Source organism: Pristiophorus japonicus, chromosome 15 (genome assembly GCF_044704955.1).
Source record: "Pristiophorus japonicus isolate sPriJap1 chromosome 15, sPriJap1.hap1, whole genome shotgun sequence".
NCBI classification, from domain to species: domain Eukaryota; kingdom Metazoa; phylum Chordata; class Chondrichthyes; family Pristiophoridae; genus Pristiophorus; species Pristiophorus japonicus.
Genome location: NC_091991.1, coordinates 81,605,807 through 81,633,040, shown reverse-complemented (window position 1 = coordinate 81,633,040; position 27,234 = coordinate 81,605,807). Strand labels below are relative to the sequence as shown.

The window sequence follows — 27,234 nt, the reverse complement described above, 5'->3', positions numbered from 1 at the left end:
TGCCCGTTTCGCAGAACACCTTCGGATACTGCTTGATAACCTCTTCTGTTGATGAAAATCTCGCTTCCACACAGAAAATCTTACTCCAATCCAGCTTCAGTGAGCTCAACCAATTTCTTCCTAGTAAGGCAGACTTGTCTCCTTTCACTGCTATTAGAGGCAAGTTCTGAAATTGATCTTTATATTTCACCGGTACGGTGATACGACCTACTTCAGGAATTTTTTCTCCCGAGTAGCCTCGCAGCTCTATCTTAGATTTCTCCAGTTGAAAATCACGCAATTTGTCGCGGTATAGTGACTCCGGTACTACACTCACGGAGGCATCCATGTCAATTTCCATTGGTATCTTGAAACCCGCAACATCTATGTGGATTTTGATGCTTTCCGAATCGTTATCCGTTAAGCTCGTGCTCCTGATGACGTGTAACTCTAACATCTCCTCGTCCTGTTGTTGTTCTTCCGTGCTATGAAGTTTCTTTGGATTTCGACTCATAGCTTTGAACGCTGAACTCATAGATTTAAAAACTGGTTTACCCTTCAGTCGGCTTGCCTTCGCAAGATGCCCAGTCTTTCTGCAGAAGAAACACTCTGCCTTCATGTATGGACAACTTTGAGCAATGACTTTGACATTCTGGTAGAATTTCCAATTTCTGAGACTTTCGGTCATGGCCGTCTTTTACTTTCAACCTGCAGGTGATTTACCTCGGTTGACTGACGACCGTAATCATTATTTAATTCTTGGGAATATTGTTCAGCCATGCTCATCGACCTCACTGTCTGACAAGCAATTTCAAAAGTCAAGTCATCCGTTGTCAATAACTTCCTTCTGATCGCATCATTTTTCACCCCACAAACAAAACGATTCCATAACGCTCGGTTTTGAAAGTTTCCAAAATTACAGTGCATCGATAGCTTTTTTAATGCTATGATGTAATCAGCGATACTTTCATCCGCCTTTTGATTCTGAATCCCGAAACGATAGCTTTCAGCAATTTCTAACAGTTTGGGGTTATAGTGCTGCTCCAGCTTCGTTAAAATCTCTTTAAGCGTTGTGTCAGGCACAAGCAGATTTACAAGGGTTTCGTATAATGCCGGACCTGCCACTGATAAGAAGATCGCTTTCTTATGTTCCAACACAGCCCAGTTCTGAACTGCATTGTCTGGAACTTCGATTATGTTATTTGCAATGAAATACATTTCTAGCCAATCCACATACGCTTTAAAACGTTCCCGGTCGTGTCTATATTCACCCAAATATCCGATTACACCTGCCATTTTAAACTCTAGCTGTTCACACCGTGTGCTGTTTTTTACCTCGGATTTTGTAGCTTTTTTTCAAAGACAGAAACTTCCAAAATCTTCTGTCGGTTGGCTGAATCATTCACCAACAAAATTTAAGCTTTAAACATCCGAAAAATCTCCCATCTCACCGCCAAATGTGATATCTTCACATAGCACTTCCCACACAGCTCCTAACATGCAGGCTGCTCTCTCAGAACTCTCTGGAAAGCCTGTTCTGTTTCATGATTAACTATACAGTTGCAGTACACAATACGTTCACATCCACAGTGTGGCACTACAAGCATTACAAGCTTACAGACATTACACTTTGTACATGCGCCTACTTTAGAGAACCTGTGAACTTCTGAGATTTTGAGGTGAAATCGTTTGTCTCAGGACTTTGAATCAGTTCTATAAAAATGACTTTAAAAGTTATTTCATCGAGGGCTTGAGTAATCCAGTGGTTAGACACTGACCGTTCGCCCCTGGGACCTAGGTTCAGACCCAGATTGAAGGGTTCAAAGGCTCCTGCAACACACATCGGGCCTGGTCTGGCATTAACATAAGAACATAAGAAATAGGAGCAGGAGTAGGCCATTTGGCTCCTCGAGCCTGCTCCGCCATTCAATAAGATCATGGCCGATCTGATCATGGACTCAGCTCCACTTCCCTGCCCGCTCCCCATAACCCTTTACTCCCTTATCGCTCAAAAATCTATCTATCTCCACCTTAAATATATTCAGTATCTAGGCAGTCTAATTCAAGAGACCACAGGATGGCTGATGTGGGATTGGAAAATGTTACACTGGTCTAGTAGGGGGTTCTTCTCTGCTGAGGCTGGGGCTGAAGCACCTTGTTGGGACACAGGACAGGGAGCCATACTCCACATCTAACTGATCCGGGAGTGCGTGATTGGGGCACTAACTTTCCTCACTTTGTCAAATACAAAAATTACCAACAAAAAAGTTAATACCTGGCAGATGCGATAATGGCCAGCATCTACACACAGCTATTTCATGGACCTGAGACGTTGAAAGCCATTTGCTTTGGTTGAAATGCTCGAACTTTGAATTCGGCTAACTTAACCTCTTAGTTGAGGAAGACTTGAACATTTACAGAGGAAATTCCAAGGCTATGCGTAGCATTTCCCCACCGTTAAACAGCTTCAATTCCTGGGGTTTTCTTTCTGCCCTCACCCACCCCCCTCTGCACTCCCACAGTTCTCACTCCTTATCTTCAGAAGAGTGAATCTTGAGTATGATTCCACAGGCATTAGCAGCACCGCCCCCCCCCCCCCCTCCCTCACAGTAACTCACCCAAGGGGCAATAATTCATATGTAAGGCCAGGCAGTGAGTGTCCATGAATTATTGTAACATTGCGGAGGGAGCATGCCGAACCTTATTCTTTCTCACATGACATCCTCACACTCCAACAGAAGTCACTGGATATGAATCAGGAACACTGGCGAGTCCGCCCCCCCACCCCCCCACCGAGGCCAGGGATACTAAGGCCAACTGGAGCCTTCCAGTTGTTACCTCTGTTGACATTCGCAAACTCAACTCACAGCTGGGACCTTCTGGACTATGTGGCTTACATCGAGTAGTGTTGTAGTCACTACACCAGCAGAACAGCTAATTTCCCATCGCCCTCAATGAGGGTTTGGCAGATGAATAGCGAACTCACAAAATATATATTCCTCACCTCGCTCGAAACCATGCGATCTCCTGGGAGAGGCAAACAAACGGATAAAAACCTAGGCCAACTGGGGGGAATGGGGGAGAGAATATCGTGAAAATTTCTCTCCAACCCCCTTAGGCGATTGAAACCAGTCCAGCATCCACTCTGGCCCTGATTAATGCTATGCAGTACCTACCTTATGTATGAGATTATCTCCGCCCCTGCCAGAAACAGGTCTCGCTCGAAGGAACTCAGCGAATCAGCGTGGACCGTGTGATCCGGCAGCCTGATCCCCGGGTCCATGATTCTCTGGGAAAAGAACCACCTCCTGGCATCGAACCCAGTTCTGCCTTTACATAACTGGAGATTTCCTGTTGTTTCTTTAGCCTTTGAAAGGTGTCCAATACAACGGACCAGGCCTGACTTATAAAGTCAGCTGGAGACAGAAAGTCGGCGATGATGAGTGGACCTCGGTGATGGTTGCCAACGTTTCAAAATATATCGTCTCGGGCACGCCAGAATTTTCTCCCTACGAGCTGAAAGTGCAGGCGTTTAATAGCCTTGGAGCTGCCTCAGAGCCAGAAGTTGTAACTGGCTACTCTGGAGAGGACTGTAAGTACCAATGGTTTGAACCTCTAACTATAATGACCAATTATTCTAAGCAATCCTTTGCCTGATTAAAGGGCTGTCTTGAGATGTCACAGAAGCAAATTCACATTTTGAAATGAAGTGTTCTGATAATTGAAGTAGTCATCTCCCATTTTTCTGCAGTGGCCTTGTTGGGACAGAGGCAGTGTCCACTGTTGCTGGGCAGACCAGGAAGTCCCAGGTTAGATTCCCGCTCCATGCTGAGTTAGCCAATCTCAGCAGAGGGCAGTGATTGTGGAGCTACAGTTGGCCTCAGTGCCCCGGGCTAAAGAGGAGGAATATCCGGCAGGGTTTCCTGCTTCTGATCACTATCCACCCCACTGCTGGAAAGGGCATGCCTGTGGGATGTCAAGCTTTACACAGGATTGAGCCAGGGTGTGAAAAATTATCTTGCTGTCCAGACGCACACGTGCCAAGGTGTCCAAGGACTACTGGCCTTACTAAAAGTCAGGTCCATTGGGAGTGGGGGGGGGGAGATGAATGGAGATTTTTGGCCCCGATATTAGCTCGCAGACGGGGAGGGGGCGGGGGGGAGTATTGGGGGGTGCTGGCACTGTTTTGAGGTCGAGAAACCCAGAAGAACGGATTTCCCTCCAGTCCTGCCGATTTTGGAGGGGGGTGGGGGTGGGGGAGATTGAAAGGGTCGGATGGGTGTCCGATCGCGGGGGGCTGGGTGAAGCCATTAAACTGGAACCTGCAGATAAGTGAAAAGGTACTTGCCTCCTGGATCCAGCAGTCCTTGCCTCTCTTTAGCCGGGGAAATCCAGCCAGCCAGGGTTAAGTTATAAATGGTGGTAATTCTGTGGCATGCAGCCTCATTATAATATTTAGATGATTAACCCCCCCTCCTGCGATTAGCTGGGTTTCCCCTCCCCCCCATCCCGTCTCCGTTAAAACCCGAAGTGGGCTGGTCAGATTGCACACTTTTACATTTTTATATGGCACCTGACCCAAACCCACTCGTTTTTGGTGGCTAGAATTCCTCCCTTTGTTTCCAAAAACTGGGCCCCTGCGCATCCTGACTGACCTGTTTACAAACATACGAGCAATGAAGGACAGGTAAAGACCCTCTGGTCCATCCAGCCTGTCCCACACAATTGCAATACCTCCTGTATCTCCGTATATACTCTCCACCCCACCCGAATCCATGTGATCTTCTGGAAGAGGCGAAAAACCAGATTAAAAACCCAGGCCAGTGTGGGGGGAAAAAATGTGGGAAATTCCTCTCTGACCCATCCAGGTGATTGAACCTAGTCTGGGAGATCACTCTGGCCCCGAATTTCCTGAAGAGGTGATGACCGCCCCAGCCAAAAACAAATCCAGCTCTCACTTGAAGGAATTCATCGAATCAGTGTTCACCGCATGAGATGGCAGCCTGTTCCAGTGAGCCACTAATCTCTGAGAAAAGGACCACCCCCTGACATCTAACCTAGCTCTGGCCTAACACAACTTAACATTGTGACCCCTGGTTCTCCCTGACCTGTTTAATTGGAACAAACTGTCAACTGGAACGCAATCTATTCCCGTCTTCATCTTATCGACCTCAATCAGATCATCCCCAAGTCTACACTTCTCTAAAGTGTAGAGCCCCAACTCCTTGAGCCTATCTTGATAACCAGGATGCTTTACACTGGGAATTAGTCTCATGGCCCTCCTCTGCACCCTTTCCAAAGCCTTAATATCACCCACCATGTGAGGTGACCAAAACTGGACCCAGTATTGCAGTTGACAGCAGCTAAATTTCCACCTACATTCTTGGCTCACGAAGATTCAGGAAAGGGAAAGGAGAGGAAATATTTTAACATGAGAGAAAGAAGCAAAGTTTCATGCTGCATCGACCTCTGAGCAGGGATGAAAACCACCAAGAGCACATTGTATTTTTACCATCCTGGTAGTGTCCTGCTCTCATGTTAGACATAACTGCCATCAACACAGTTGGGCGCTTGTCACCAAAGTCATTTGCAGTTGCCATTAATACCAAAGACTAAATAGTCTGAGCAAAAGTGATAAACTTAATATCAGCATTGACAAATCCCTTGTTTCTTTTGATTCAGTGCATAAGGAACATCTTTAGGCCTGTTCTGCCTATGGCCCATTCCCAGCACAGGAACGCTATGATTTCATTCATGTGGACAATTGTCTCCTGACTTATTATGGGGTTCCCTTCGCTCAACTGGCAATGAGTAGGGAGGGGTTGGGCAAGCCGTCTTATCCCGTTCACCAGAGAGTAATGAATGATAATGATAGGAGAGGATCATCGAGAAGAGAGAGCAAACCATGTTCTTGTTTGCTAAAAATGTTTTCGATACCTAATCCTGTTGGAATCCATGTGAACCTGCAAATTGTGTAGAAATGATTTGTTGTCAGAAAAATAATGTGACTGTTTCATTCTCAGTCCCAATGTTGGCTCCAACCAACGTGCGTGTCCATGTTGTCAATAGCACACTGGCAAAGGTGCACTGGGATCCTGTTCCACCGAAAACTGTCCGGGGGTTCCTCAAGGGATATAAAGTAAGTGGATGAAATGAGCTCTCAATAAAGTAATATTCCTGAACTGTGCTATAGCTAGTAGCCTCTCCGATTGCAACAGCAGGTAAATTCAACAAGTCGCACAGACCAGGAAAGGCCTGAGCTTTAATCCCACCCAGTGCCATAGCTGGGGCTCCACAGCTAGGGGCTGAAATTGATCAGCTTATTGGCCACTTGCCACTGACTGCCGCCAACATTCCTCTGCTCGAACCACCCAGTGCCACTTTCGACGTGGCGGGCGGGAGGGGAAAGTCGCCGGGAAGCGTCTGCCGACATCAGCATACGGCGATGCGCGTAAGTACACTCCCACCCGCCGAGATGCCAGATTGGTGCGGGCGGGAGTCGGCGGCAGGATGGCGGTGGACCGCTGAGTGCAGGCAGCTCTGTCCTCAACGGTAAGTGTCAAGATCCTGTAAAAAAGGGAAGTGGAATGTTTTTAAATTATTTCTTTACAGTACTTAACCTGAATGGGGTCCCCTGAAGGTCCTCAGATGTTTCAGGAATTTTTTTGTTGATTTTTATTTTCAGCTCTTCGACCCTCCCTGGGCCCGACTCCATCCTCGGCGGCACTTGGGCGGCAAGCGCCTCTGCCGCCGAGAATGAAACTTCCCGCCGGCTGCTGCCCAGATTGATGCCATACGTCGCTGCTTTGCCGCCCGCCGCCCTTCAAGGGACCTCGGCGATGAAAACCTCGGCGGGCATCGGTGGCACTTTAGACGGCACTTGGGCGGGCGGAGGCCTTGACCAAATTCGGCCCCCTAATGTCCTCGGCCAGACAAGGAAAAATCAGTCGGGGTTCCCATTCCTGATATAAAAACAGAAAAAGCTGGAAACAGCGAGCAGCTGCGGAGGAAGAAACAAAGTTAACTTTTCAGGATGATGACCTTGCGTCAGAACTGGCAGATGTTAGAGAGGAGCAGCTTTTAAGCAAGAGGTCAGGAAATGACAAAAGTGATGATGGTGCTAGGCAATTGTAGAAAATCGGCGGAGAATTGAATAGTATCTGGGAAATAAAAGGGGGCTAGATTGTGTACATACACTTGGTGATTCCTAGGCCAGCACTTGAGTGCAGGGAGGGCTGCATTGTTGGAGGGTGCCATCTTTCCGATGTGACATTAAACTGAGACATGTCTGCCTTTTTAGATGGAGATAATGGCCCCGAGGGAGTTTTCAATAACATCATTGTGTTCTCCCGGTGTGCTCGACAAGATTCTTCCTTTAAAAAACACCACACAAAACAGATTAACTGGTCATTTTATTTGTGGCATCTTGCTATGCATAAATTGGTGGCAGCTGAGTTTTCCGAGACACAAACAGTGACCTCACTTCAAAAGTAATTCATTGGTTGTGAAGTGCTTCACGAAGCCTTGAAAATATGAAAGGCATGATATAAATGCAAGTTATTCCTTTCACACGCCTGTATTTTTCACATGCAGATCTACTACTGGAAGCAAGGAAGCCTGATCAAACGGGGCAAACGCCACGCAGAAGTCAAGATTTTGACCTTCAGTGGAGACAAGAGCCACGGCATGTTGCCAGGGTTGGAACCTTTCAGTGTTTATAAGCTGAATGTTCGCGTCTTCAACGGGAAAGGAGAAGGCCCCCCCAGCATTGATATGGTCCTGAAAACTCCTGAAGGAGGTAGAGTATAAAACTGCATTACCTCGCTGTTTGAGGCTGTTGGTCCACACACATCTGACCCTCTGGCAGAGGCATTAATGTCACATCCTCGGGCTTTCATATTGCCCTTTCACCTTCAGAACCTGGGTTCAAATCCTGCCCAAAACACCCAGGCGGAACGAAGGATGTCTCTCCCTTCCGACTGTAAGGGGGTTGGGAGACCTCTTCCCAACTTCACTTGGGTATGGCTTCACAGCTTAAAACTGACGCATTATTGACAGTTTGCTGTCGGGATGTGGGCAGTGCTGGCAAAGCTGCCATTTATTGCCCATCCCAAGTTGGGCAGGAAAGGTAGTGTTGGGCTTTCTCCGTGAACCGATGCAGCCTCTCTAATGATGCTGCCCCCATGATGCAGTGAGGTAGGAAATTCCAGGGTTTTGACCCAGCGACAGTGAAGGAATGGCGATATATGTCCAAGTAAAAATGGCGTCGGATTTGGAGGGCCACTTGGAGGTGATAATAATAACAATAACTGTTATTTATATAGTGCCTTTAACGTAGTAAAATGTCCCAAGGTGCTTCACAACAATTTTACAACATGCTCGATATTGACCATTGAGGGAAAGAGAGAAAAAGCGGGAGAAGGAAGTGTAAAAAGAGGTTAACGGCTCGGTTCCGAAGCGGCAGCCAAAATGTGCACGGTGGAACCCTATCTCACCACTGATTGGACAGCATCAGTGTAACTTAGTGCGCGAAGACTGATGATGAAAAACAAAATTCCACAGGGTGGTATGCTTCGAGTTTCACTCTGCAAGTTCTCCACATTGCAACTTGCTCAACCCGAGTCATTCTCTCTCTTAGTTTCCTCTTTCCTCCCTATTTCCTCCTTCTCTTCCTGTGGGGAATTATCTAGCACCTTGCCTGGCATATCATATATTAGGTTTGTTAGCAAGTAGGATAAATGCAGTAGCAGCGCTGATACAGAATTGGCCAGAGAGATGTGGTGAATGGCTGTTTTTGGGACTGGGGGGAGGTATACAGTGGAGTTCCCCAGGGTCAGGTACGAGGAGCACTGCTGTTTTTGATATACATTAATGGCTTGGGGGTACATGGCACAATTTCAAAACCTGCAGATGACACAAAACTTAGAAGTGTAGTAAACAGTGAAGAAGATAGTAATAGACTTCAAGAGGACATAGGCTGGTGGACGCATGGCAGATGAAATTCAACGCAGACCAGTGTGTGGTGATACATCTTGGTAGGAAGAATGAGGGGAGACAATACATGCTAAATGATATAGTTTTAAAGGGGGTGCTAGAACAGAGACACCTGGGGGTGTTTGTGCACAAATCTTTAAAGGTGGCAGGACCGGTTAATAAAGCAGTTAATAAAGCACATGGGATCCTGGGCTTTATAAATAGAGGCATAGAGTACAAAAGCCAGGATGTTATGCTGAACCTTTATACAACACTAGTTTGGCCCCAGCTGGAGTATTGTGTCCAATTCTGGGCACCACACTTTAGGAAGGATGTGAAAGCTTTGGAGTGGGTGCAGAAGAGATTTACTAGAATGGTTCCAGAGATGAGGGATTACAGTTACGTGGGGAGACTGGAAAAGCTGGGGCTGTTCTCCTTAGAGCAGAGAAGGCTAAGAGGAGATTTAATAGAGGTGTTTAAAATCATGGAGGGTTTAGATAGAGTAAATAAAGTGAAGCTGTTTCCAATGGCTGAAGGGTCGATAACGCAGATTTAAGGTGATTGGCTAAAGAAGCAGAGGGGACATGATGAAAAATGTTTTTTGCGTTATTAATGGTTAAGATTTGAAATGCTTTGTTTGATAGGATGGTGGAAACAGATTCAATAGTACATTTCAAAAGGTAATTGGATAAATATGGGGAAAGTGCAGGCGAGTGGCACGAACTGGATTGCTCTTCGAAAGAGCTGACACAGACTTGATGGGCTGAATGGCCGGCCTCCTTCTGTGCTCCTACTATTCTACGATTCTATGATTTCCTCGACGTGGCGCTGGTATATCACCCCGCCCCCCGCTGGCCAGCTGAAGAACCGCATCGGTAGCTGCCTGGAAGCTGGCAGGCAGTCTGGTTGTTTTTGTAGCTGGAGGATGCTGAGTGACACAAGGGGTGAAGCCACAAGAAACTAGGGAAAATTAAGTTTCCAAACAGTGTTTTTCTTTTACAAAGAATATTCTAATACATCTTAATCCAAAGTGACAAACGTTCAGAATAATCAATAAAGCTTTTTATCATTGGTGTCACTGAAAACACATTAAGATTCCATGATGGGATAATTCATATGCTCATCCTTTTGCGACATTCCATCGAGATCCTGTCTACCTTTTCCGGTGCTTTAGATGGATATAAGAGACCCCACAGCAGTACTTAAAGGAGAGCGCATTATTCTCAGTGTCCCGGACAACATTCCTCCCTCAGCCAGCACCATCAAAAGAAACAGATGAACGGTTTCTGGGGTCTTGGCGGCACTGGGTGGCAGTCGTGTTTGCCCATATAACAGTCACTGCACTTCAGAGGTGCAAATCAACTTAAGTGAGATGTTTCAGCGTGATTAGGCATTATATAAATGTATGTTTTACTGTGTGCTAGAGGGGCGAGCTTTGATGGACTGAATGGCCTATTCCTAGATCAGTTTTCTCTGCTCTTGTATTGTCATGTAAGCATTGTGTAAAGATTTGGTGTAGCATGAACATTTGTTTTGTACAATCTCTACTCTTGATTTTCCTGTGTCAGATCTCCTAATATGTAATAGAATGCAGTTTACATGTCGAAATGATATATTTATATATCTATATATATATATATATATATATTAATGTTTGTCCATGTACTTTTGACCAGTGCCCAGCGCTCCAGAATTCTTGACGATCACAAGCCCAACGCTTGACTCTCTGACCCTGCAGTGGGGCCCTCCACTTCACCCGAATGGTATTCTCAGAGGATACATACTCAAATACCAGCCCAGTGAGTATCTGTAATGCAGGAGTTGTGTGGAATTTTTCATTGTCTGCATTAAAACAATAGAGAGTTTAACAGAGGATATGGTGCACAGATTAAATTCAGCCCACTGTTAACTCCCAAATTGTATCTGCATAGAGCACTATTTATTGTGTTTTTCTAAATTGAACACTGATATTATTTTTGCCGCATTATTTAAATTCTCTTCGCTCCAAGCTTCAGCCTCAACCATTCCTGTCACATATCAAAGGTACATTTCCTTTGAGGAGAGAAGAAATTTCTTCCCTCAGAGGGTTGTGAATCTTTGGAAATCCCTACCCCCGAGGGCTGTGGATGCTCAGTCTTTGAGGATTTTCGAGACTAAGATCGCTAGATTTTTGGGCACGAAGGGAATCAAGAGATATGGGGATAGGGCGGGAAAGTGAATTTAACGTACAAGTTCAGCCATGATCTTACTGAATGGCGGAGCAGGCTCGAGGGACCATATAGCCTACCCCTGCTCCTATTCCTTATGTTCCAAAAAAACAACCACTGCCTCTCTTTTTCCAAAATATATAATATCTCCCATGGCTTTTCACGCAAGGAGTCCAGACCAGGTGTGGTCCTCAGGTGACTCAGGGTTAGGGACGGAGCATAATCACTCCAGCTCCTCTCTCTCCTCCCCCTGCTTTTCCTCCCCTCGCCCTCCCTCTCCTTCCCTCGCCCTCCCTCTCCTTCCCCTCACCCTCCCTCTCCTCCCCCTCCCTCCCCTCCCTCTCCTCCCCCTCCCTCTCCTCCCCCTCCCTCTCCTCCCCCTCCCTCTCCTCCCCCTCCCTCCCCTCCCTCTCCTCCCCGCTTCTCCTCTCTCTCTCCCTCCCCTCTCCTCAACCTTCCCTCCCTCTCCTCCCCTCCCCCCTCTCCTCCCTCTCCTTCTCATCCTCTCCCACCCCCTCATACTTCTCCTCCCCCTCATCCCTCTTCTTGCCTCTCTTTCTTCTCCCCCTCCCTCTCCCCCTCCTTCCCTCACATTCCACCTCCCTCTCCTCCCTCTCCCGCCATCTCTGCCCCACTCTATCTACCCCTTCCATCTCCTTCCCTTTTCCTCTCCCTATCCTCCTCCTCCCCCTTCCTCTTCTCCTCCCCCCCTTCCTCTTCTCCTCCCCCCCTTCCTCTTCTCCTCCCCGCCCTCTCCTCTCCTCCTCCCCGCCCTCTCCTCTCCCTCACTCTCCTTTCCCTCACTCTCCTTTCCCTCACTCTCCTTTCCCTCACTCTCCTCGCCCTCCATCTCCCCTTCCCTCTCCTCACCCCTTCCCTCTCCTCACCCCTTCCCTCTCCTCACCCCTTCCCTCTCCTCACCCCTTCCCTCTCCTCACCCCTTCCCTCTCCTCACCCCTTCCCTCTCCTCACCCCTTCCCTCTCCTCACCCCTTCCCTCTCCTCACCCCCCTCCCCCTCCTCACCCCCCTCCCCCTCCTCACCCCCCTCCCCCTCCTCACCCCCCTCCCCCTCCTCACCCCCCTCCCCCTCCTCACCCCCCTCCCCCTCCTCACCCCCCTCCCCCTCCTCACCCCCCTCCCCCTCCTCACCCCCCTCCCCCTCCTCACCCCCCTCCCCCTCCTCACCCCCCTCCCCCTCCTCACCCCCCTCCCCCTCCTCACCCCCCTCCCCCTCCTCACCCCCCTCCCCCTCCTCACCCCCCTCCCCCTCCTCCCCCTCCTCACCCCCCTCCCCCTCCTCACCCCCCTCCCCCTCCTCACCCCCCTCCCCCTCATCACCCCCCTCCCCCTCATCACCCCCCTCCCCCTCATCACCCCCCTCCCCCTCATCACCCCCCTCCCCCTCATCACCCCCCTCCCCCTCATCACCCCCCTCCCCCTCATCACCCCCCTCCCCCTCATCACCCCCCTCCCCCTCATCACCCCCCTCCCCCTCATCACCCCCCTCCCCCTCATCACCCCCCTCCCCCTCATCACCCCCTACCTCTCCTCTCTCCCACCCTCTCAAACCCCTTCCTCTCCTCCCCATCTCTCTATCCAAGCTAGGCTTTCGGAAGTAAAAATTCTGCGGTTATGCAATTTACAAACTTTTCAGTAAATTTTTCATTGATGTAAGAAAACCAAAAGATACAGCTTATAAGTTAGTACTCCTGGTACAGAATTTACTGCAAGAGCAGCACATATTGAGAATTAGGCTGAGAATGGTATTGGGGATAATGTACTGACGTGGATAGAGAACTGGTTGGCAGACAGGAAGTAGAGAGTTGGTATAAACGGGTCCTTTTCAGAATGGCAGGCAGTGATTAGTGGGGTGCTGCAGGTCTCAGTGCTGGGACCCCAGCTATTTACAATATACATCAATGATTTAGATGAAGGAATTGAGTGTAATATCTCCAAGTTTGCAGATGACACTAAGCTGGGTGGCGATGTGAGCTGTGAGGAGGATGCTAAGAGGCTGCATGGTGACTTGGACAGGTTAGGTGAGTGGGCAAATGCATGGCAGATGCAGTATAATGTGGATAAATGTGAGGTTATCCACTTTGCTGGCAAAAACATGAAGGCAGAATATTATCTGAATGGCGGCAGATTAGGAAAAGGGGAGATGCAACGAGACCTGGGTGTCATGGTCATTGAAAGTTGGCATGCAGGTACAGCAGGCGATGAAGAAGGCAAATGGCATTCATAGCTAGGGGATTTGAGTTTAAGAGCAGGGAGGTCTTAGTGTAGTTGTACAGTGCCTTGGTGAGGCCTCACCTGGAATATTGTGTTAGTTTTGGTCTCCTAATCTGAGGAAGGACGTTCTTGCTATTGAGGGAAGGTTCACCAGACTGTTGCCCGGGATGGCAGGACTGACATATGAGGAGAGACTGGATCGTCTGGACCTGTATTCATTGGAGTTTAGAAGGGGATCTCTTAGAAACATATAAAATTCTGACGGGACTGGACAAGTTAGATGCAGGAAGAATGTTCCCGATGTTGGGGAAGTCCAGATCCAGGAGTCACAGTCTAAGGATAAGGAGTAAGCCATTTCGGATCGAGATGAGGAGAAACTTCTTCACTCAGAATTGTGAACCTGTGGAATTCTCTACCGCAGAGAGTTGTTGATGCCAGTTCGTTAGATATATTCAAGACGGAGTTAGATATGACCCTTACGGCTAAAGGGATCAAGGGGTATGGAGAGAAAGCAGGAAAGGGGTACTGAGGTGAATGATCAGCCATGATCTTATTGAATGGTGGTGCAGGCTCGAAGGGCCAAATGGCCTACTCCTGCACCTATTTTCTATGTTTCTATGTTTCTAATGCACTGTGGCCAGCTGTGATTCAGTCCCGTGAAATAAATGGACAGAACACTCACCTGTTTGAGTTCCCAATAAACGCTCCTTTCACAAACTCAGTACCAGGAACTCCCAATTCATAACATTTTAACCCCTGCCCCCACCCCCTCCCATCCCCCCACCCACCATATGAAAATAGACAGTGAAAGTAGTGTGTTGGGTTTGCTTTGTTGCACAATCAAAAACCAAGCCCCACTTTGGCTGCTCCAGTTGCCTTCTGATTTATGAGGCTGTACGATTGCCAAGAGTGCGGCACTGGTTTACTTTATTGGCATTCTACGCTCGCAGCAAGAGGGATTTGCACTGTGCAGTCATTTCTGAACAGGGCAAGTGTAACCAATGTTAATTGTTGGCATTCTGTGCTTCTGCACCATAAATAGACCAAAAATCTTCATGTTTATTTCTGAAAAGGCTTTATGCATTCCCTCTTGATCCATATTTCAGGGTTGTAAATTATATGTGGGTAAATTATATGTATCGAGTGCGCTTTCAAGAGAATGGTCTCCCAGGCTTAGAAGAGGCGGTTGTGCCTCAGTTGCTAAATAAGACTGATTTATGGATTTTTTTTTGCCATCATCTAAAATGGGCTAAATGATGAGGACAGGTTGCATACACTAGGCTTGTATATAGAAGAGTAAGGAGTGATGTAATTGGGGTGTTTAAGCTGACTAAAGGATTCGATACATTAAATCGAGAAAAACTATTTCCTCTGGTGGTGAAGTTCAGAACAAGGGGGCATAACTTTGAAATTAGAGCCAGGTCGTTCAGAGGTGATGTCAGGGAGTATTTCAGCGCACAAAGGGTCGTGGAAATCTGGAACTCGCGCCCCCTCCAGAAAGCTGTTGAGGCTGGGGTCAATTGAAAATTTCAAAACTGAAATTGATAGATTTTTTGTTCGTCCAGGGTCTTAAGGGATATGAAACCAAGGCAGGTAGGTGAGTTAAGACACAGATCCAATTGAACAGGCTAGAAGGGCTGAATGGCCTCCTCCCGTTCCTATGTCTGTACAGTGCCTTCAGTTCTGGTGAACAGTTAAAGACAATGAAACAAATGCAAAGTTCTGCGGATGCTGGAAATCTGAAATATAACCAAGAATATTCAGCCGGTCAAGCAGCATCTGTGGAAAGAGAATCAGAGTTATTGTTTCGGATCGATGACCTTTCATCAGAACTGCAAGGTGTTAAGAGATGACCAGCTTTTAAACAAGTACAGAACCAGGGGAAAGGAGAGGCAGGATCATAGGCATGAACTGCACAGTTAACAAATGTAAGAAAATAGTTTTAGTCATTTAAGTGGTTTCTGTAATGTATATAATGACTCGAAAGACTTGTTACTGTAAGCTCAGTCAGGTGCAAACCTGGTTCAACTTTATTCGCGCCAAACTGCGCACATGACATGGTACTCGCTTTTATATACTAGGGCCTGCCACACGCGCGTTTAGCCTGATGACCTCCGACAGTGGCGCCCCCTGATGTCTAGTGACCCCAAGCATCAATACATAACAGTTTCCCGTTTCATTTATTCTTAGGCTTCGCTGTTTGCTCATTCTTGATTATATATATCCTTAGTGGGACCTGTCTGGATGTTTGTCTCTCATAAGAACATAGGAAATAACAGCAGGAGTCGGCCATTTGGCCCCTTGAGCCCGCTGCGCCATTGAATAAGATCATGGCTGATCTGATCCTGGACTCAACTCCACTTCCCTGCCCGCTCCCCATAACCCTTCACTCTCTCATCATTCAAAAAAAAGGAGTGGAGAATGTGTTCATCTCCATCTCCTCGAGATAGATTTGTACATTCCTTCCTCTCCCTTGTGATTTGTTGCTCTTTGGCTCAGTTTTTGTAATGATTAGTCAGCTGCAAGAAATTTGCATATACAAAGATGTGATGGAAGAAACGTGACATAATGAACAAAGTATGCTATTAAAACGTTTAATACATAGAATTATTATGGAATTGGTGTGCAGATCTGTTTGCTGTTGGCATGCTGTAAAGCATTAATTGCTGGCTAAATGACAGTTCGATGATTATGTGCTGTCACTGGCGTATAACACAGCAGTGGAACCAGTCGCGTTTGATGCCGAGACTTATCTGCCCGTTCCGTTTCAGTTAACAGTACCCATGAGTTGGGCCCTCTGATGGAGATCACAATCCCTGCCGAAAACGAAACCAGCTGGACTCTGAAAAACCTCAACTATAGCACCCGCTACAAGTTCTATCTGCACGCCTTTACCAGTGTGGGGGCTGGCAGCAAGTTAACCGAGGAGGCCATTACAGTCATGGATGAAGGTACAGCTGCACCCAGAGATGTTTTTATACCTTGTTCTCGGCTGTCGGTGCTGATGTTTAACACTTTGCTCGAAATGTCTTTGGGGCTGAATTTGGTGCAGGTTGCGCCCACAGCCGCCGAGGTTCCACCAGAAATATAGTTTTATCTGGGCAAATCTTCCGGAACTGGCCATCTGCCGTCCAGGTTCTGCCCGGCGGGAGATTGGTCGCGGAGGGATCCGCCGGCGTAACGTCATGCCACCCGCCCATGCCGGATGCTGCAAATTGGCCATTTTGGTCAGGGATGCTGGCCTCAGATCGACCTGCCGCCCGCCAGAAGGACCGCTCGCTAAAAGCAGGTGTGAGCTGGCCGTGAGTCGGGCGGCAGGGAGAAGGGCTCCGAGTGCTGCAGCGCTGCACATCGCCGCTATGGTGCAGGTGCTGGACCATCAGGAGTGGGACTGCTGGAAAAAGTTAGGTCGATGTTGCTTTCCTTTATTGCTGATGGTCAGGTTTAATTTGGATGAGATAAAAGCGACTGAAATGTGTCTAGGCTGATGGAAACTTTTTTCTTTGACCTTGCTGAAAGACCTTCACTGAGAAGCCCAATGGTGAAGGGAAAATAATTCTGAATAAGTGAAAAGTCTTCAGCATGTCACATTTTGTCCATCCAAGCTGATTAATTAATTCTGTGACACAGTCCTTCAAGAAGTTCTCAGGGAAGCACTACATACACAAAGAGGGTGAGAGGGTTAGTGTTAGAATGATCTATTGTAAGTCGGAGACAGCTGCAGACTCTGACAACATTTGCCTGGGAGGAAAAGGGTATAAAGTTGCAGCTATTCGACTTTAGGGGCAGCGTGATTACAGACCAAACTGAGGAAGGACTACGGTCAATAGAACACAGCAAGAGACAAGCGCCGCGTTGACTCAGTGGCCTACCGTTGAGGTTTCAACGACTGGACTGACACTATCACCTTGTTAATGTGTCTTTCTTTGTACTGCAAGGGAACTATTTCATAAAATCTGTTCTGATTCATCACAAAAGACCTGTACCCAGCTTGCCTTGTTGTGGTGATGGACATAAGCTATTCTGAGAGGTGTATTAAATCTGACACATCGAATAACCCTCACAGCACATAAAGAGTAATGTGATGGCCTTAACCCGCACAGAAAAAGTTCAGATCTGTTTCTCCATATGACTCCGTTGAAGGGAAGGTGTGGTGGATGAAGCGGCAATGATTTGCGAAAGATGGTAAAGGCTCAGTGGAGATGCCCTCCAAGAGTTATGAGAACATTTAATGCAGAACATATTTAGGCGAATATTGTGACTGCGCAGAGGGTAAGGGATTATGTCAGTCTGAATAAGCGAGAGTTAGAAGATGTTAAGAAATGGCGCATTACGGCAACTGATAGTCAGAAGAGCATTACATGAGGTATGGAACACGGGAAAAGATATTTAATATACTGCAATGTAATTGATGACCGTGTCATCTCAGGGGTGGCACTCGGCTATGTTTGGCCTTGGAAAAAGACGGTTGAAGTGCAAGCCTTAAGGTCTGCCCTGCAAGTAGGTAAAGTGAGAGTAACTGAATGGCAGCCTTCCTGCATTGGTGACCCTTCCTTGTCGTGTTGCGATGGCCTGATGACCGTACCCATTATATAGTGCAGTCATATGTGGATGGGAAGATATTCCTGATAAAGCAGGTGACCTGAGGGACAGATGTGTGTTTCTCACAAGGCACCACACATGACGTTAGAATCAGACACTCAGCAAGAGAGGGTCAACAATGTGAGTGTATTTACAAGTGCACAGTAACAAAGGTTACATAACATTATTACATTTACCAACAGCCACCCCTCTACCCAGCACCACCACCTCTCTTCTCCCCCCTTGAAGCGATGCCCAAGCTCCTCTTCCTTGCCCCTCACTGCCTCTGGTTGCCGAGGTTGTGCAGGAGGGCAGCAGGATGTCTGCAGACATGCGTGTCTGGGTGTGAAGGCAGGGGGCGTAACCGAAGGCGCCAGGATCTCCTGCTCCTCCGGATCTATCTGCCTTGAGGGTGTGGGCTCAGGGGCTTGTACTACACGTCCAGAAGCCATCTCTTGCCTCATGGCCTCAATGCTCTCGGTTGTGCGCTCCAACACAGTAATGAGCCGGTCCATCCTGTCACCATGCTGCTGGGTGAAGATGGCGATGCTGCCAGCTATCCCAGCCATGGTCTGGAGTATATCGTTACCTATCTGCACGCTCGTCCGTGATAGCTGGACCATCTCCTGAATTGCAGAGAGCGGTGGTGAATCCTCAGGTGCATGCTCGCTCCTGGTGGGTTCTGGCGCCTTGCTTGCCTTCGCACCACGATCTCTGCGCTTGGTAGCGCTCGCCAATGTGGCGTCCGTTCCAAACTCCAGGAACTCGGAGCCCGACGCCGAGGTTCTGCGGATCGCTGGCTCACATGGCAGGAGGCTACTGTCATCCTGTTCCAGCTCCTGGAGGTCAAGAGGCTCAAAGACTGGCCCTTCTCCCTCCTCTCTCTCCTCTTCATCATGGCTCAGGGTGGCGGAGCTGGGAGCATTGGAAATGGGTGATCTGAGGGGGTGGGAGGGGGTGGAGCAGGGATCTGCTGTCTTGGGCTGGGGGCAACATCGGGGTGGGAGACATTGGGGTCTGACGGCTTCTCTGATCCGTGCTGTCCGAGTCTTCTTCTGCAAGTAGAGGACAACATTTCAGTCTGGGGGGGTTGGGGTGGGGGGTGGTTGCTGGTCAAGCTGAGATGTCAGCCGTGTCATCTCACATTCTGCCAGCAAGGAGTTCCATCTCTACATGGGCACACCAATACTGGGCAACAAAGTGTGCAGTAAACCCGCGAGTGCCTTAATATTGTATGACCTTTCATGCCATGAGCGTGGCTCAGACCGCAGATTAGTATAACCTTAGTATAACCTTACCATGCTGTAGCACCAGATCTGCATCAACCGTTGTGATTGCACGGCGGCCGACACCCACCAATGCCAACGCATGCCTTTCCAGCCTGCTCACTTCGACCACCTCTACTGGTCCCCCTCCCGTTCCACACAGCCCTGCTGCCTTGGATGCGTTTTTCTTATGCACAAAGAAACATTGTAGCCTTTAGCCCCTTTGCTAATACCCCCCACACACACACTCACTCACACACACACACATCCGCCGCACAGCCCTTTTGGCGTTGGACAGGAGGGGGCGAATACATTTTTACTCACTCTTGCTGCCGCCACCAAATCTTTCCAATATTTCCAGCATTGGTCCTCATCCCGCTCAACGTTGCCCATTGCGGACATGCGGACAACAAGAAGACCCGCATCATCCCGCGCCACCTGCAGCTGGCCATTCGGAACGACAAGGAGCTCAACAAGCTACTGGGAGGGGTGACCATCGCCCAGGGGGGCGTGCTGCCCAACATCCAGGCCGTGCTCTTTCCCAAGAAGACCCAGACTTCGAAAAAATGAGGCAATTGAGGGGGGTTGGGTGGGGGGAGGGTTTTGTTTGAGCAACTTCTGATTTTTGGGGTGGGGGAATTATTTGGGAAGGAAGGGGGGGATAATGGATATATAAATCCCCAGTCCCGCCGCGTTTTTGGTCTCCTTTTTTATCTCCGTGTAGTATTGATGGAAGCGATCGCCAGTGTTTCATTTTCCAAGACGAAGGGGTACTGAAGTTGAATGTTCAGCCATGAACTCATTGAATGGCGGTGCAGGCTAGAAGGGCCGAATGGCCTACTCCTGCACCTATTTTCTATGTTTCTATGTTTCTATCTCCCTCCAAATGTGTCGGTATTGGGATAGTGGAGGCTTGCCACGACCATCCTGGGTGAGGTCTTTGTACGTGTGCTCCTCTTCCGTTATTAGCTCCTCCAATTCTTCCTCATTAAACCAGGGAGCTCTGGGCCAGGTTTTGCCAGTCTTCATTGCTGATTTCTGGCCACTCACTGTCAATGATGAAACGATTGGCTGCTCAACAGTTTGTGTGTCTCAATTTCTCCGACTGCCCCCTCTCCAACTCAGACTGCCCCCTCTCTAACCTCCAACTCTGCCCCCTCTAACCTCCAACTCTGTCCTCTGCAACCTCCAACTCTGTCCTCTGCAACCTCCAACTCTGCCCCCTATAACCTCCAACTCTGCCCCCTATAACCTCCAACTCTGCCCCCTATAACCTCCAACTCTGCCCCCTATAACCTCCAACTCTGTCCTCTCCAACCTCCAACTCTGTCCTCTCCAACCTCCAACTCTGTCCTCTCCAACCTCCAACTCTGTCCTTCCAACCTCCAACTCTGTCCTTCCAACCTCCAACTCTGTCCTCTGCAACCTCCAACTCTGTCCTCTCAAATGCCAACTCTCCCCTCTCCCCTCGCACACTCACAGGTGGAATAAAGTGGTGTGCCTTTATGCGCTTGCGCAGTACAGCAATCAGCCTCAAACTGCCCCAAAATGATGACACGTCGGAAGCCAAAAACCACAACAAAAAAAAAATTGCGACGTCTCGCGCAAGTGCATTGGTGGCCCTCCAAAGATCCCCGAGTGGAGAGGCCTCCCTCCAACTGCCGCACACTGATGACGCCGGCCGCTCAATCCCGCTCACTGCCGCTCCCGCCTGCTCTCACCCGCTGACTGCCGTTGCCGCTGCCACTCACACAACGGAACCGAAAATGGCTCCCGATGGGACCTGGTGGCATCGGGCGGCAAAAAGGTAGGTGCCGCCCGGGGGCCATCGAGAAATGGGCGACGACCAAATTCGGCCCCTTTGTTCTTTCAAGTTCCCTTTTCTTTCAAAGAAAGTCTCAATTCTCCCAATGGCTCAGTGGTAATGGCACAGCCTTGTTGTAATAACGAGATACATGGGCCGGAAGGTTGTGGCCCGGCAATAGATTTCGAGTTGCCATGGTTAGCAACGGTGCACCTGGGTTAGGGGAAAGGGAAAATCATCCAGAGTTTCCTGATCCAGTGACCCCGCCCGTGGTACGGTGTACTTGTGTGGGTGACGAGACGGTGCCAGGAACGGGGGTCTCGCTTTGTGATCACACTCGGAATTGTACCCCCTGTTAGGTTAGTGAGTTGCAGTCTCCTGCTTCCAATGGCATGTGAGGCAGCCCACTGCTGTCTTGTCCAGAAGGAGATATCTAACCCCTCTCTCAGTATCAACTTGCCTTCCATCCACCAGATGGCGGTTCTCCACAGTTGATGTTTACATTTGCAAATCTGTAACAGATTCGTCTCTGGGTTGTTTCCGTAACGAAAGGCATTTTTTGCGTGGAGAGGTCGTTAGCCTAAATCACAGCCTTTAGTCTGGCTCCTGCCCACCAGCCTGTCTGGCTTGGGTGGTCCCGCCAGGAGTTATACCCTGTCAGGGCAGTAGGAGCGTGCACGCCTTCCCACCATGTCGAGGTGCTGCCCCTCGTAAGAGCGTATTGTCAAGACTGACACATGAAGAATGACCACTCAAATGAGGTACTGGGGAGTGGGGGGAGGCGGAGGGGCTGTCGACACCTGCGGAGTTGTACCCCAACAAGACTTGGCCTTTCCAGGAGAGAATGGGGAAGGGGAAGCAAAGCCTGAAATACACTAGGTGGCTTGATAACTGCTAACAGCACAGGGCTGGGACATTGTACACGCAAGATACAGCACAGGGCTGGGACATTGTACACGCAAGATACAGCACAGGGCTAGGACATTGTACACGCAAGATACAGCACAGGGCTGGGACCTAGTATACCCGAGATACAGCACAGGGCTGGGACATTGTACATCCGAGATACAGCACAGAACTGGGACCGAGTACACCCGAGATCCAGCACAGAGCTGGGACCTTGTACACCCGAGATACAGCACAGAGCTGGGACATTGTACACCTGAGATACAGCACAGGGCTGGGACCTAGTACACCCGAGATACAGCACAGGGCTGGGACATTGTACACCCGAGATACAACACAGAGCTGAGACATTGTACACCCGAGATACAGCACAGGGCTGGGACATTGTACACCCGGGATACAGCACAGGGCTGGGACCTTGTGCACCCGAGATACAGCACAGAGCTGGGACCGATTTACACCCGAGATGCAGCACAGCTGGGACCTTGTACACCCGAGATACAGCACAGGGCTGGGACCGAGTACACCCGAGATACAGCACAGGACTGGGACTGAGTACACCCGAGATACATCATCATCATCATAGGCGATCCCTCGTATCGAGGATGACTTGCTTCCATGCCAAAAAGGGATGAGTTCACAGGTGTTTCAATGAAGGATCTAATATTCCAGTCCCGAACTACATCCTGAAGGGATGGAAGATGCCTGTGCGTGAATTTTTTAATGTGTAGTGACCGTTGCACACCAGCCACCACACGGGTTTGACAGAGCTAGGTCTTGGTCCAGTGGAAGGGTTAATTCCTTGATCCCTGTTCCCACTCCCAGTGAGGATTCACAGCCCATTCCCTGCTCCCTCTCCCAGTGAGGGTCCTCATCCGAGATACAGCACAGGGCTGGGACCTTGTACACCCCAGATACAGCACAGGGCTGGGACATTGTACACCCGAGATACAGCACAGGGCTGGGACCTAGTACACCCGAGATACAGCACAGGGCTGGGACATTGTACACCCGGGATACAGCACAGGGCTGGGACCTTGTGCACCCGAGATACAGCACAGAACTGGGACCGAGTACACCCGAGATACAGCACAGAGCTGGGACATTGTACACATGAGATACAGCACAGAGCTGGGACCTAGTACACCCGAGATACAACACAGAGCTGAGACATTGTACACCCGAGATACAGCACAGGGCTGGGACATTGTACACCCGAGATACAGAACAGGGCTGGGACCTAGTACACCCGAGAAAGAGCACAGAGCTGGGACCGATTTACACCCGAGATACAGCACAGAGCTGGGACCTTGTACACCCGAGATACAGCACAGGGCTGGGACATTGTACACCCGAGATACAGCACAGGGCTGGGACCTAGTACACCCGAGATAAAGCACAGGGCTGGGATCTAGTACACCCGAGATACAACACAGGGCTGGGACCGAGTACACCCGAGATACAGCACAGTACTGGGACTGAGTACACCCGAGATACATCATCATCATCATAGGCGATCCCTCGTATCGAGGATGACTTGCTTCCATGCCAAAAAGGGATGAGTTCACAGGTTTCAATGAAGGATCTAATATTCCAGTCCCGAACTACATCCTGAAGGGATGGAAGATGCCTGTGCGTGAATTTTTTAATGTGTAGTGACCGTTGCACACCAGCCACCACACGGGTTTGACAGAGCTAGGTCTTGGTCCAGTGGAAGGGTTAATTCCTTGATCCCTGTTCCCACTCCCAGTGAGGATTCACAGCCCATTCCCTGCTCCCACTCCCAGTGAGGGTCCACATCCGAGATACAGGACTGGGCTGGGACCTTGTACACCCCAGATACAGCACAGGTCTGGGACATTGTACACCCCAGATACAGCACAGGGCTGGGACCTTGTACACCCCAGATACAGGACTGGGCTGGGACCTTGTACACCCCTGATACAGCACAGGGCTGGGACCTTGTACACCCAGATACAGCACAGGACTGGGACCTAGTACACCCCATATACAGCACTGGGCTGGGACCTAGTACACCCCAGATACAGCACAGGGCTGGGACCTTGTACACCCGAGATACAGGACTGAGCTGGGACCTTGTACACCCAGATACAGCACAGGGCTGGGGCATTGTACACCCGGGATACAGCACAGGGCTGGGACCTTGTGCACCCGAGATACAGCACAGAACTGGGACCGAGTACACCCGAGATACAGCACAGAGCTGGGACATTGTACACATGAGATGCAGCACAGAGCTGGGACCTAGTACACCCGAGATACAACACAGAGCTGAGACATTGTACACCCGAGATACAGCACAGGGCTGGGACATTGTACACCCGAGATACAGAACAGGGCTGGGACCTAGTACACCCGAGAAAGAGCACAGAGCTGGGACCGATTTACACCCGAGATACAGCACAGAGCTGGGACCTTGTACACCCGAGATACAGCACAGGGCTGGGACATTGTACACCCGAGATACAGCACAGGGCTGGGACCTAGTACACCCGAGATAAAGCACAGGGCTGGGATCTAGTACACCCGAGATACAACACAGGGCTGGGACCGAGTACACCCGAGATACAGCACAGTACTGGGACTGAGTACACCCGAGATACATCATCATCATCATAGGCGATCCCTCGTATCGAGGATGACTTGCTTCCATGCCAAAAAGGGATGAGTTCACAGGTTTCAATGAAGGATCTAATATTCCAGTCCCGAACTACATCCTGAAGGGATGGAAGATGCCTGTGCGTGAATTTTTTAATGTGTAGTGACCGTTGCACACCAGCCACCACACGGGTTTGACAGAGCTAGGTCTTGGTCCAGTGGAAGGGTTAATTCCTTGATCCCTGTTCCCACTCCCAGTGAGGATTCACAGCCCATTCCCTGCTCCCACTCCCAGTGAGGGTCCACATCCGAGATACAGGACTGGGCTGGGACCTTGTACACCCCAGATACAGCACAGGTCTGGGACCTTGTACACCCCAGATACAGCACAGGACTGGGACCTTGTACACCCCAGATACAGGACTGGGCTGGGACCTTGTACACCCCTGATACAGCACAGGGCTGGGACCTTGTACACCCAGATACAGCACAGGACTGGGACCTAGTACACCCCATATACAGCACTGGGCTGGGACCTAGTACACCCCAGATACAGCACTGGGCTGGGACCTAGTACACCCCAGATACAGCACTGGGCTGGGACCTAGTACACCCGAGATACAGCACAGGGCTGGGACCTTGTACACCCGAGATACAGGACTGAGCTGGGACCTTGTACACCCAGATACAGCACAGGGCTGGGGCATTGTACACCCAGATACAGCACAGGACTGGGACCTAGTACACCCAAGGTACAGAACAGGGCTGGGACATTGTACACCCGAGGTACAGCACAGGACTGGGACATTGTACACCCGAGATTCCAGCTTGCAGTCCTGAGGCTGCGAATCATGCAAACTCTCTGCTCCTCCAGTCAGTCGAGGCGTAGCAGGGACAGGAATTGTGGAGAAGGCTATGATTATCACTCGGGTTACAGCTTCGCCTGTAGTGGCAGGACGAGGAAATAAATCAAGATCTTCCAAGTGGAGTTGGATGGAAGAGAGAGTCAAATGTACCAATGTTTTTCAAAAAAGAACGCGGTCATCAATTTTCTGAACTGACATTTAATTTGTCGACTGGAAATTGCCTAACGCAGGGTTTGCATTCGGTGACTGCTGTTGTTGATCAGCCCCAGACTTGTTGATCCTGTGGGTGATTGTATTAAGTTTCGTTTTTACAAAAAAGAACGTGTTTGTTTTTTTTGCGACATCGACTGGACGATGTGGAGTTATTTCTGCCCATTGGGGACACCAATCCTCCTGGTTGTCCAGTGCAGCAACATCCAGAGAAACGCAGAAGCATTTCCACTGCTCGGTTTCTCCTGTCAAATCATAAATGCTGTCCGCCTTTGAAAGGTTTTCATTATTTCCGTGGAGATTCTGACTTGGAGTAAAGCCCCTCGCATTTCTTCAAGGGTATTGCTGCAATTCGAAGCCAGAGGTGATCCAATATGATGATCACAGTTTGGATACAAGGCACGTGGATCAGAAGCTATGGTCCCTCTAATTATTTTTTCTGTGCGGGGTCCCTTTAAATTTGTGGCCGCACATGCATGGTATCCTTTCCAGCAGCAACAGCTGGCGAGCGGCCTGCGCGGGACCTCATGATCGATGCACGGCCCGCCCCAGTACACCTTAGGGGGAACGTTGATAGGAAGCTTTAAGAATTGTCCTGTTGCCAGAAGTCCTCAATTCTGATCCCAAGCTCCTGGTGCGTGCCCAGTAATAAAGTGTCTTAATGGAATCCTGACAAATCTTACACCCATAAAAAAATAAGTGAAACAAGAATGCGGAATGCTTTACAAATCTCCAGGCTACCCAGGAAGTCTCCTAACTCCTGGGCCCTCAATGTCTCAATCGTACCTGTGTCTGCATTACTCCGTTGCTTTGCCTGGGTCAGTGCACTCGAAAGGATCACTTGCAAGAGTTGAGGAGCCGGTGATCTGGAATCCTTCAGGGATACTCGTACGGTGCTGATAGGGGAACCGTCGGTGATTACACTGGCCATTTGGATTCTAGGCGTCCCTTATAACGCTTACTATTGAAACTGTAACAGTCGTGTGTGGAAACTGCTTCTTGCCCCAGCCCTGAAGTTACAATGTGGGGCAGGAGTGTGCAGACTCGTTTTGCTTCCAATGAGTTCCAGCTTCCACTAAAGCAGAGGGATTTCAGATGAGCAAGTTGAGAGGGTGGGGGCAATTGTCCTGGGCTCTATTGAATAAATCGAAGAGCAAGTTATTATTTAAATGGAGAAAGATTGCAAAGTGCCGCAGTACAGCGGGACCTGGGGGTACTTGTGCATGAAACACAAAAGGTTTGTATGCAGGTACAGCAAGTGATCAGGAAGGCCAATGCAATCTTGGCCTTTATTGTAAAGGGGATAGAGTATAAAAGCGGGGAAGTCTTGCTACAGCTATACAGGGTATTGGTGAGGCCACACCTGGAATACTGCATGCAGTTTTGGTTTCCATATTTACGAAAGGATATACTTGCTTTGGAGATAGTTCAGAGAAGGTTCACGAGGTTGATTCCGGAGATGAGGGGATTGACTTATGAGGAGAGGTTGAGTAGTTTGGGCCTTCACTCATTGAAATTCAGAAGAATGAGAGGTGATCTTATCGAAACGTATAAGATTATGAGGGGGCTTGACAAGGTGGATGCAGAGAGG

The 27,234-nt window shown here is 49.3% G+C and overlaps 1 protein-coding gene across 13 annotated transcripts in view; it reads left to right on the top strand.

Moving 5' to 3' along the window:
* Nucleotides 1–27,234, top strand: part of nrcama (neuronal cell adhesion molecule a) — a 403,020-nt gene that overhangs the window by 334,248 nt on the left and 41,538 nt on the right. For all 13 annotated transcript variants that reach the window (XM_070900654.1, XM_070900650.1, XM_070900653.1 and 10 more), the window contains 5 exons: nt 3,346–3,571; nt 6,003–6,118; nt 7,573–7,777; nt 10,629–10,751; nt 16,164–16,343. In XM_070900654.1, the coding sequence (XP_070756755.1) occupies nt 3,346–3,571; nt 6,003–6,118; nt 7,573–7,777; nt 10,629–10,751; nt 16,164–16,343 (850 nt within the window). The remainder of the gene's footprint in view (nt 1–3,345; nt 3,572–6,002; nt 6,119–7,572; nt 7,778–10,628; nt 10,752–16,163; nt 16,344–27,234) is intronic.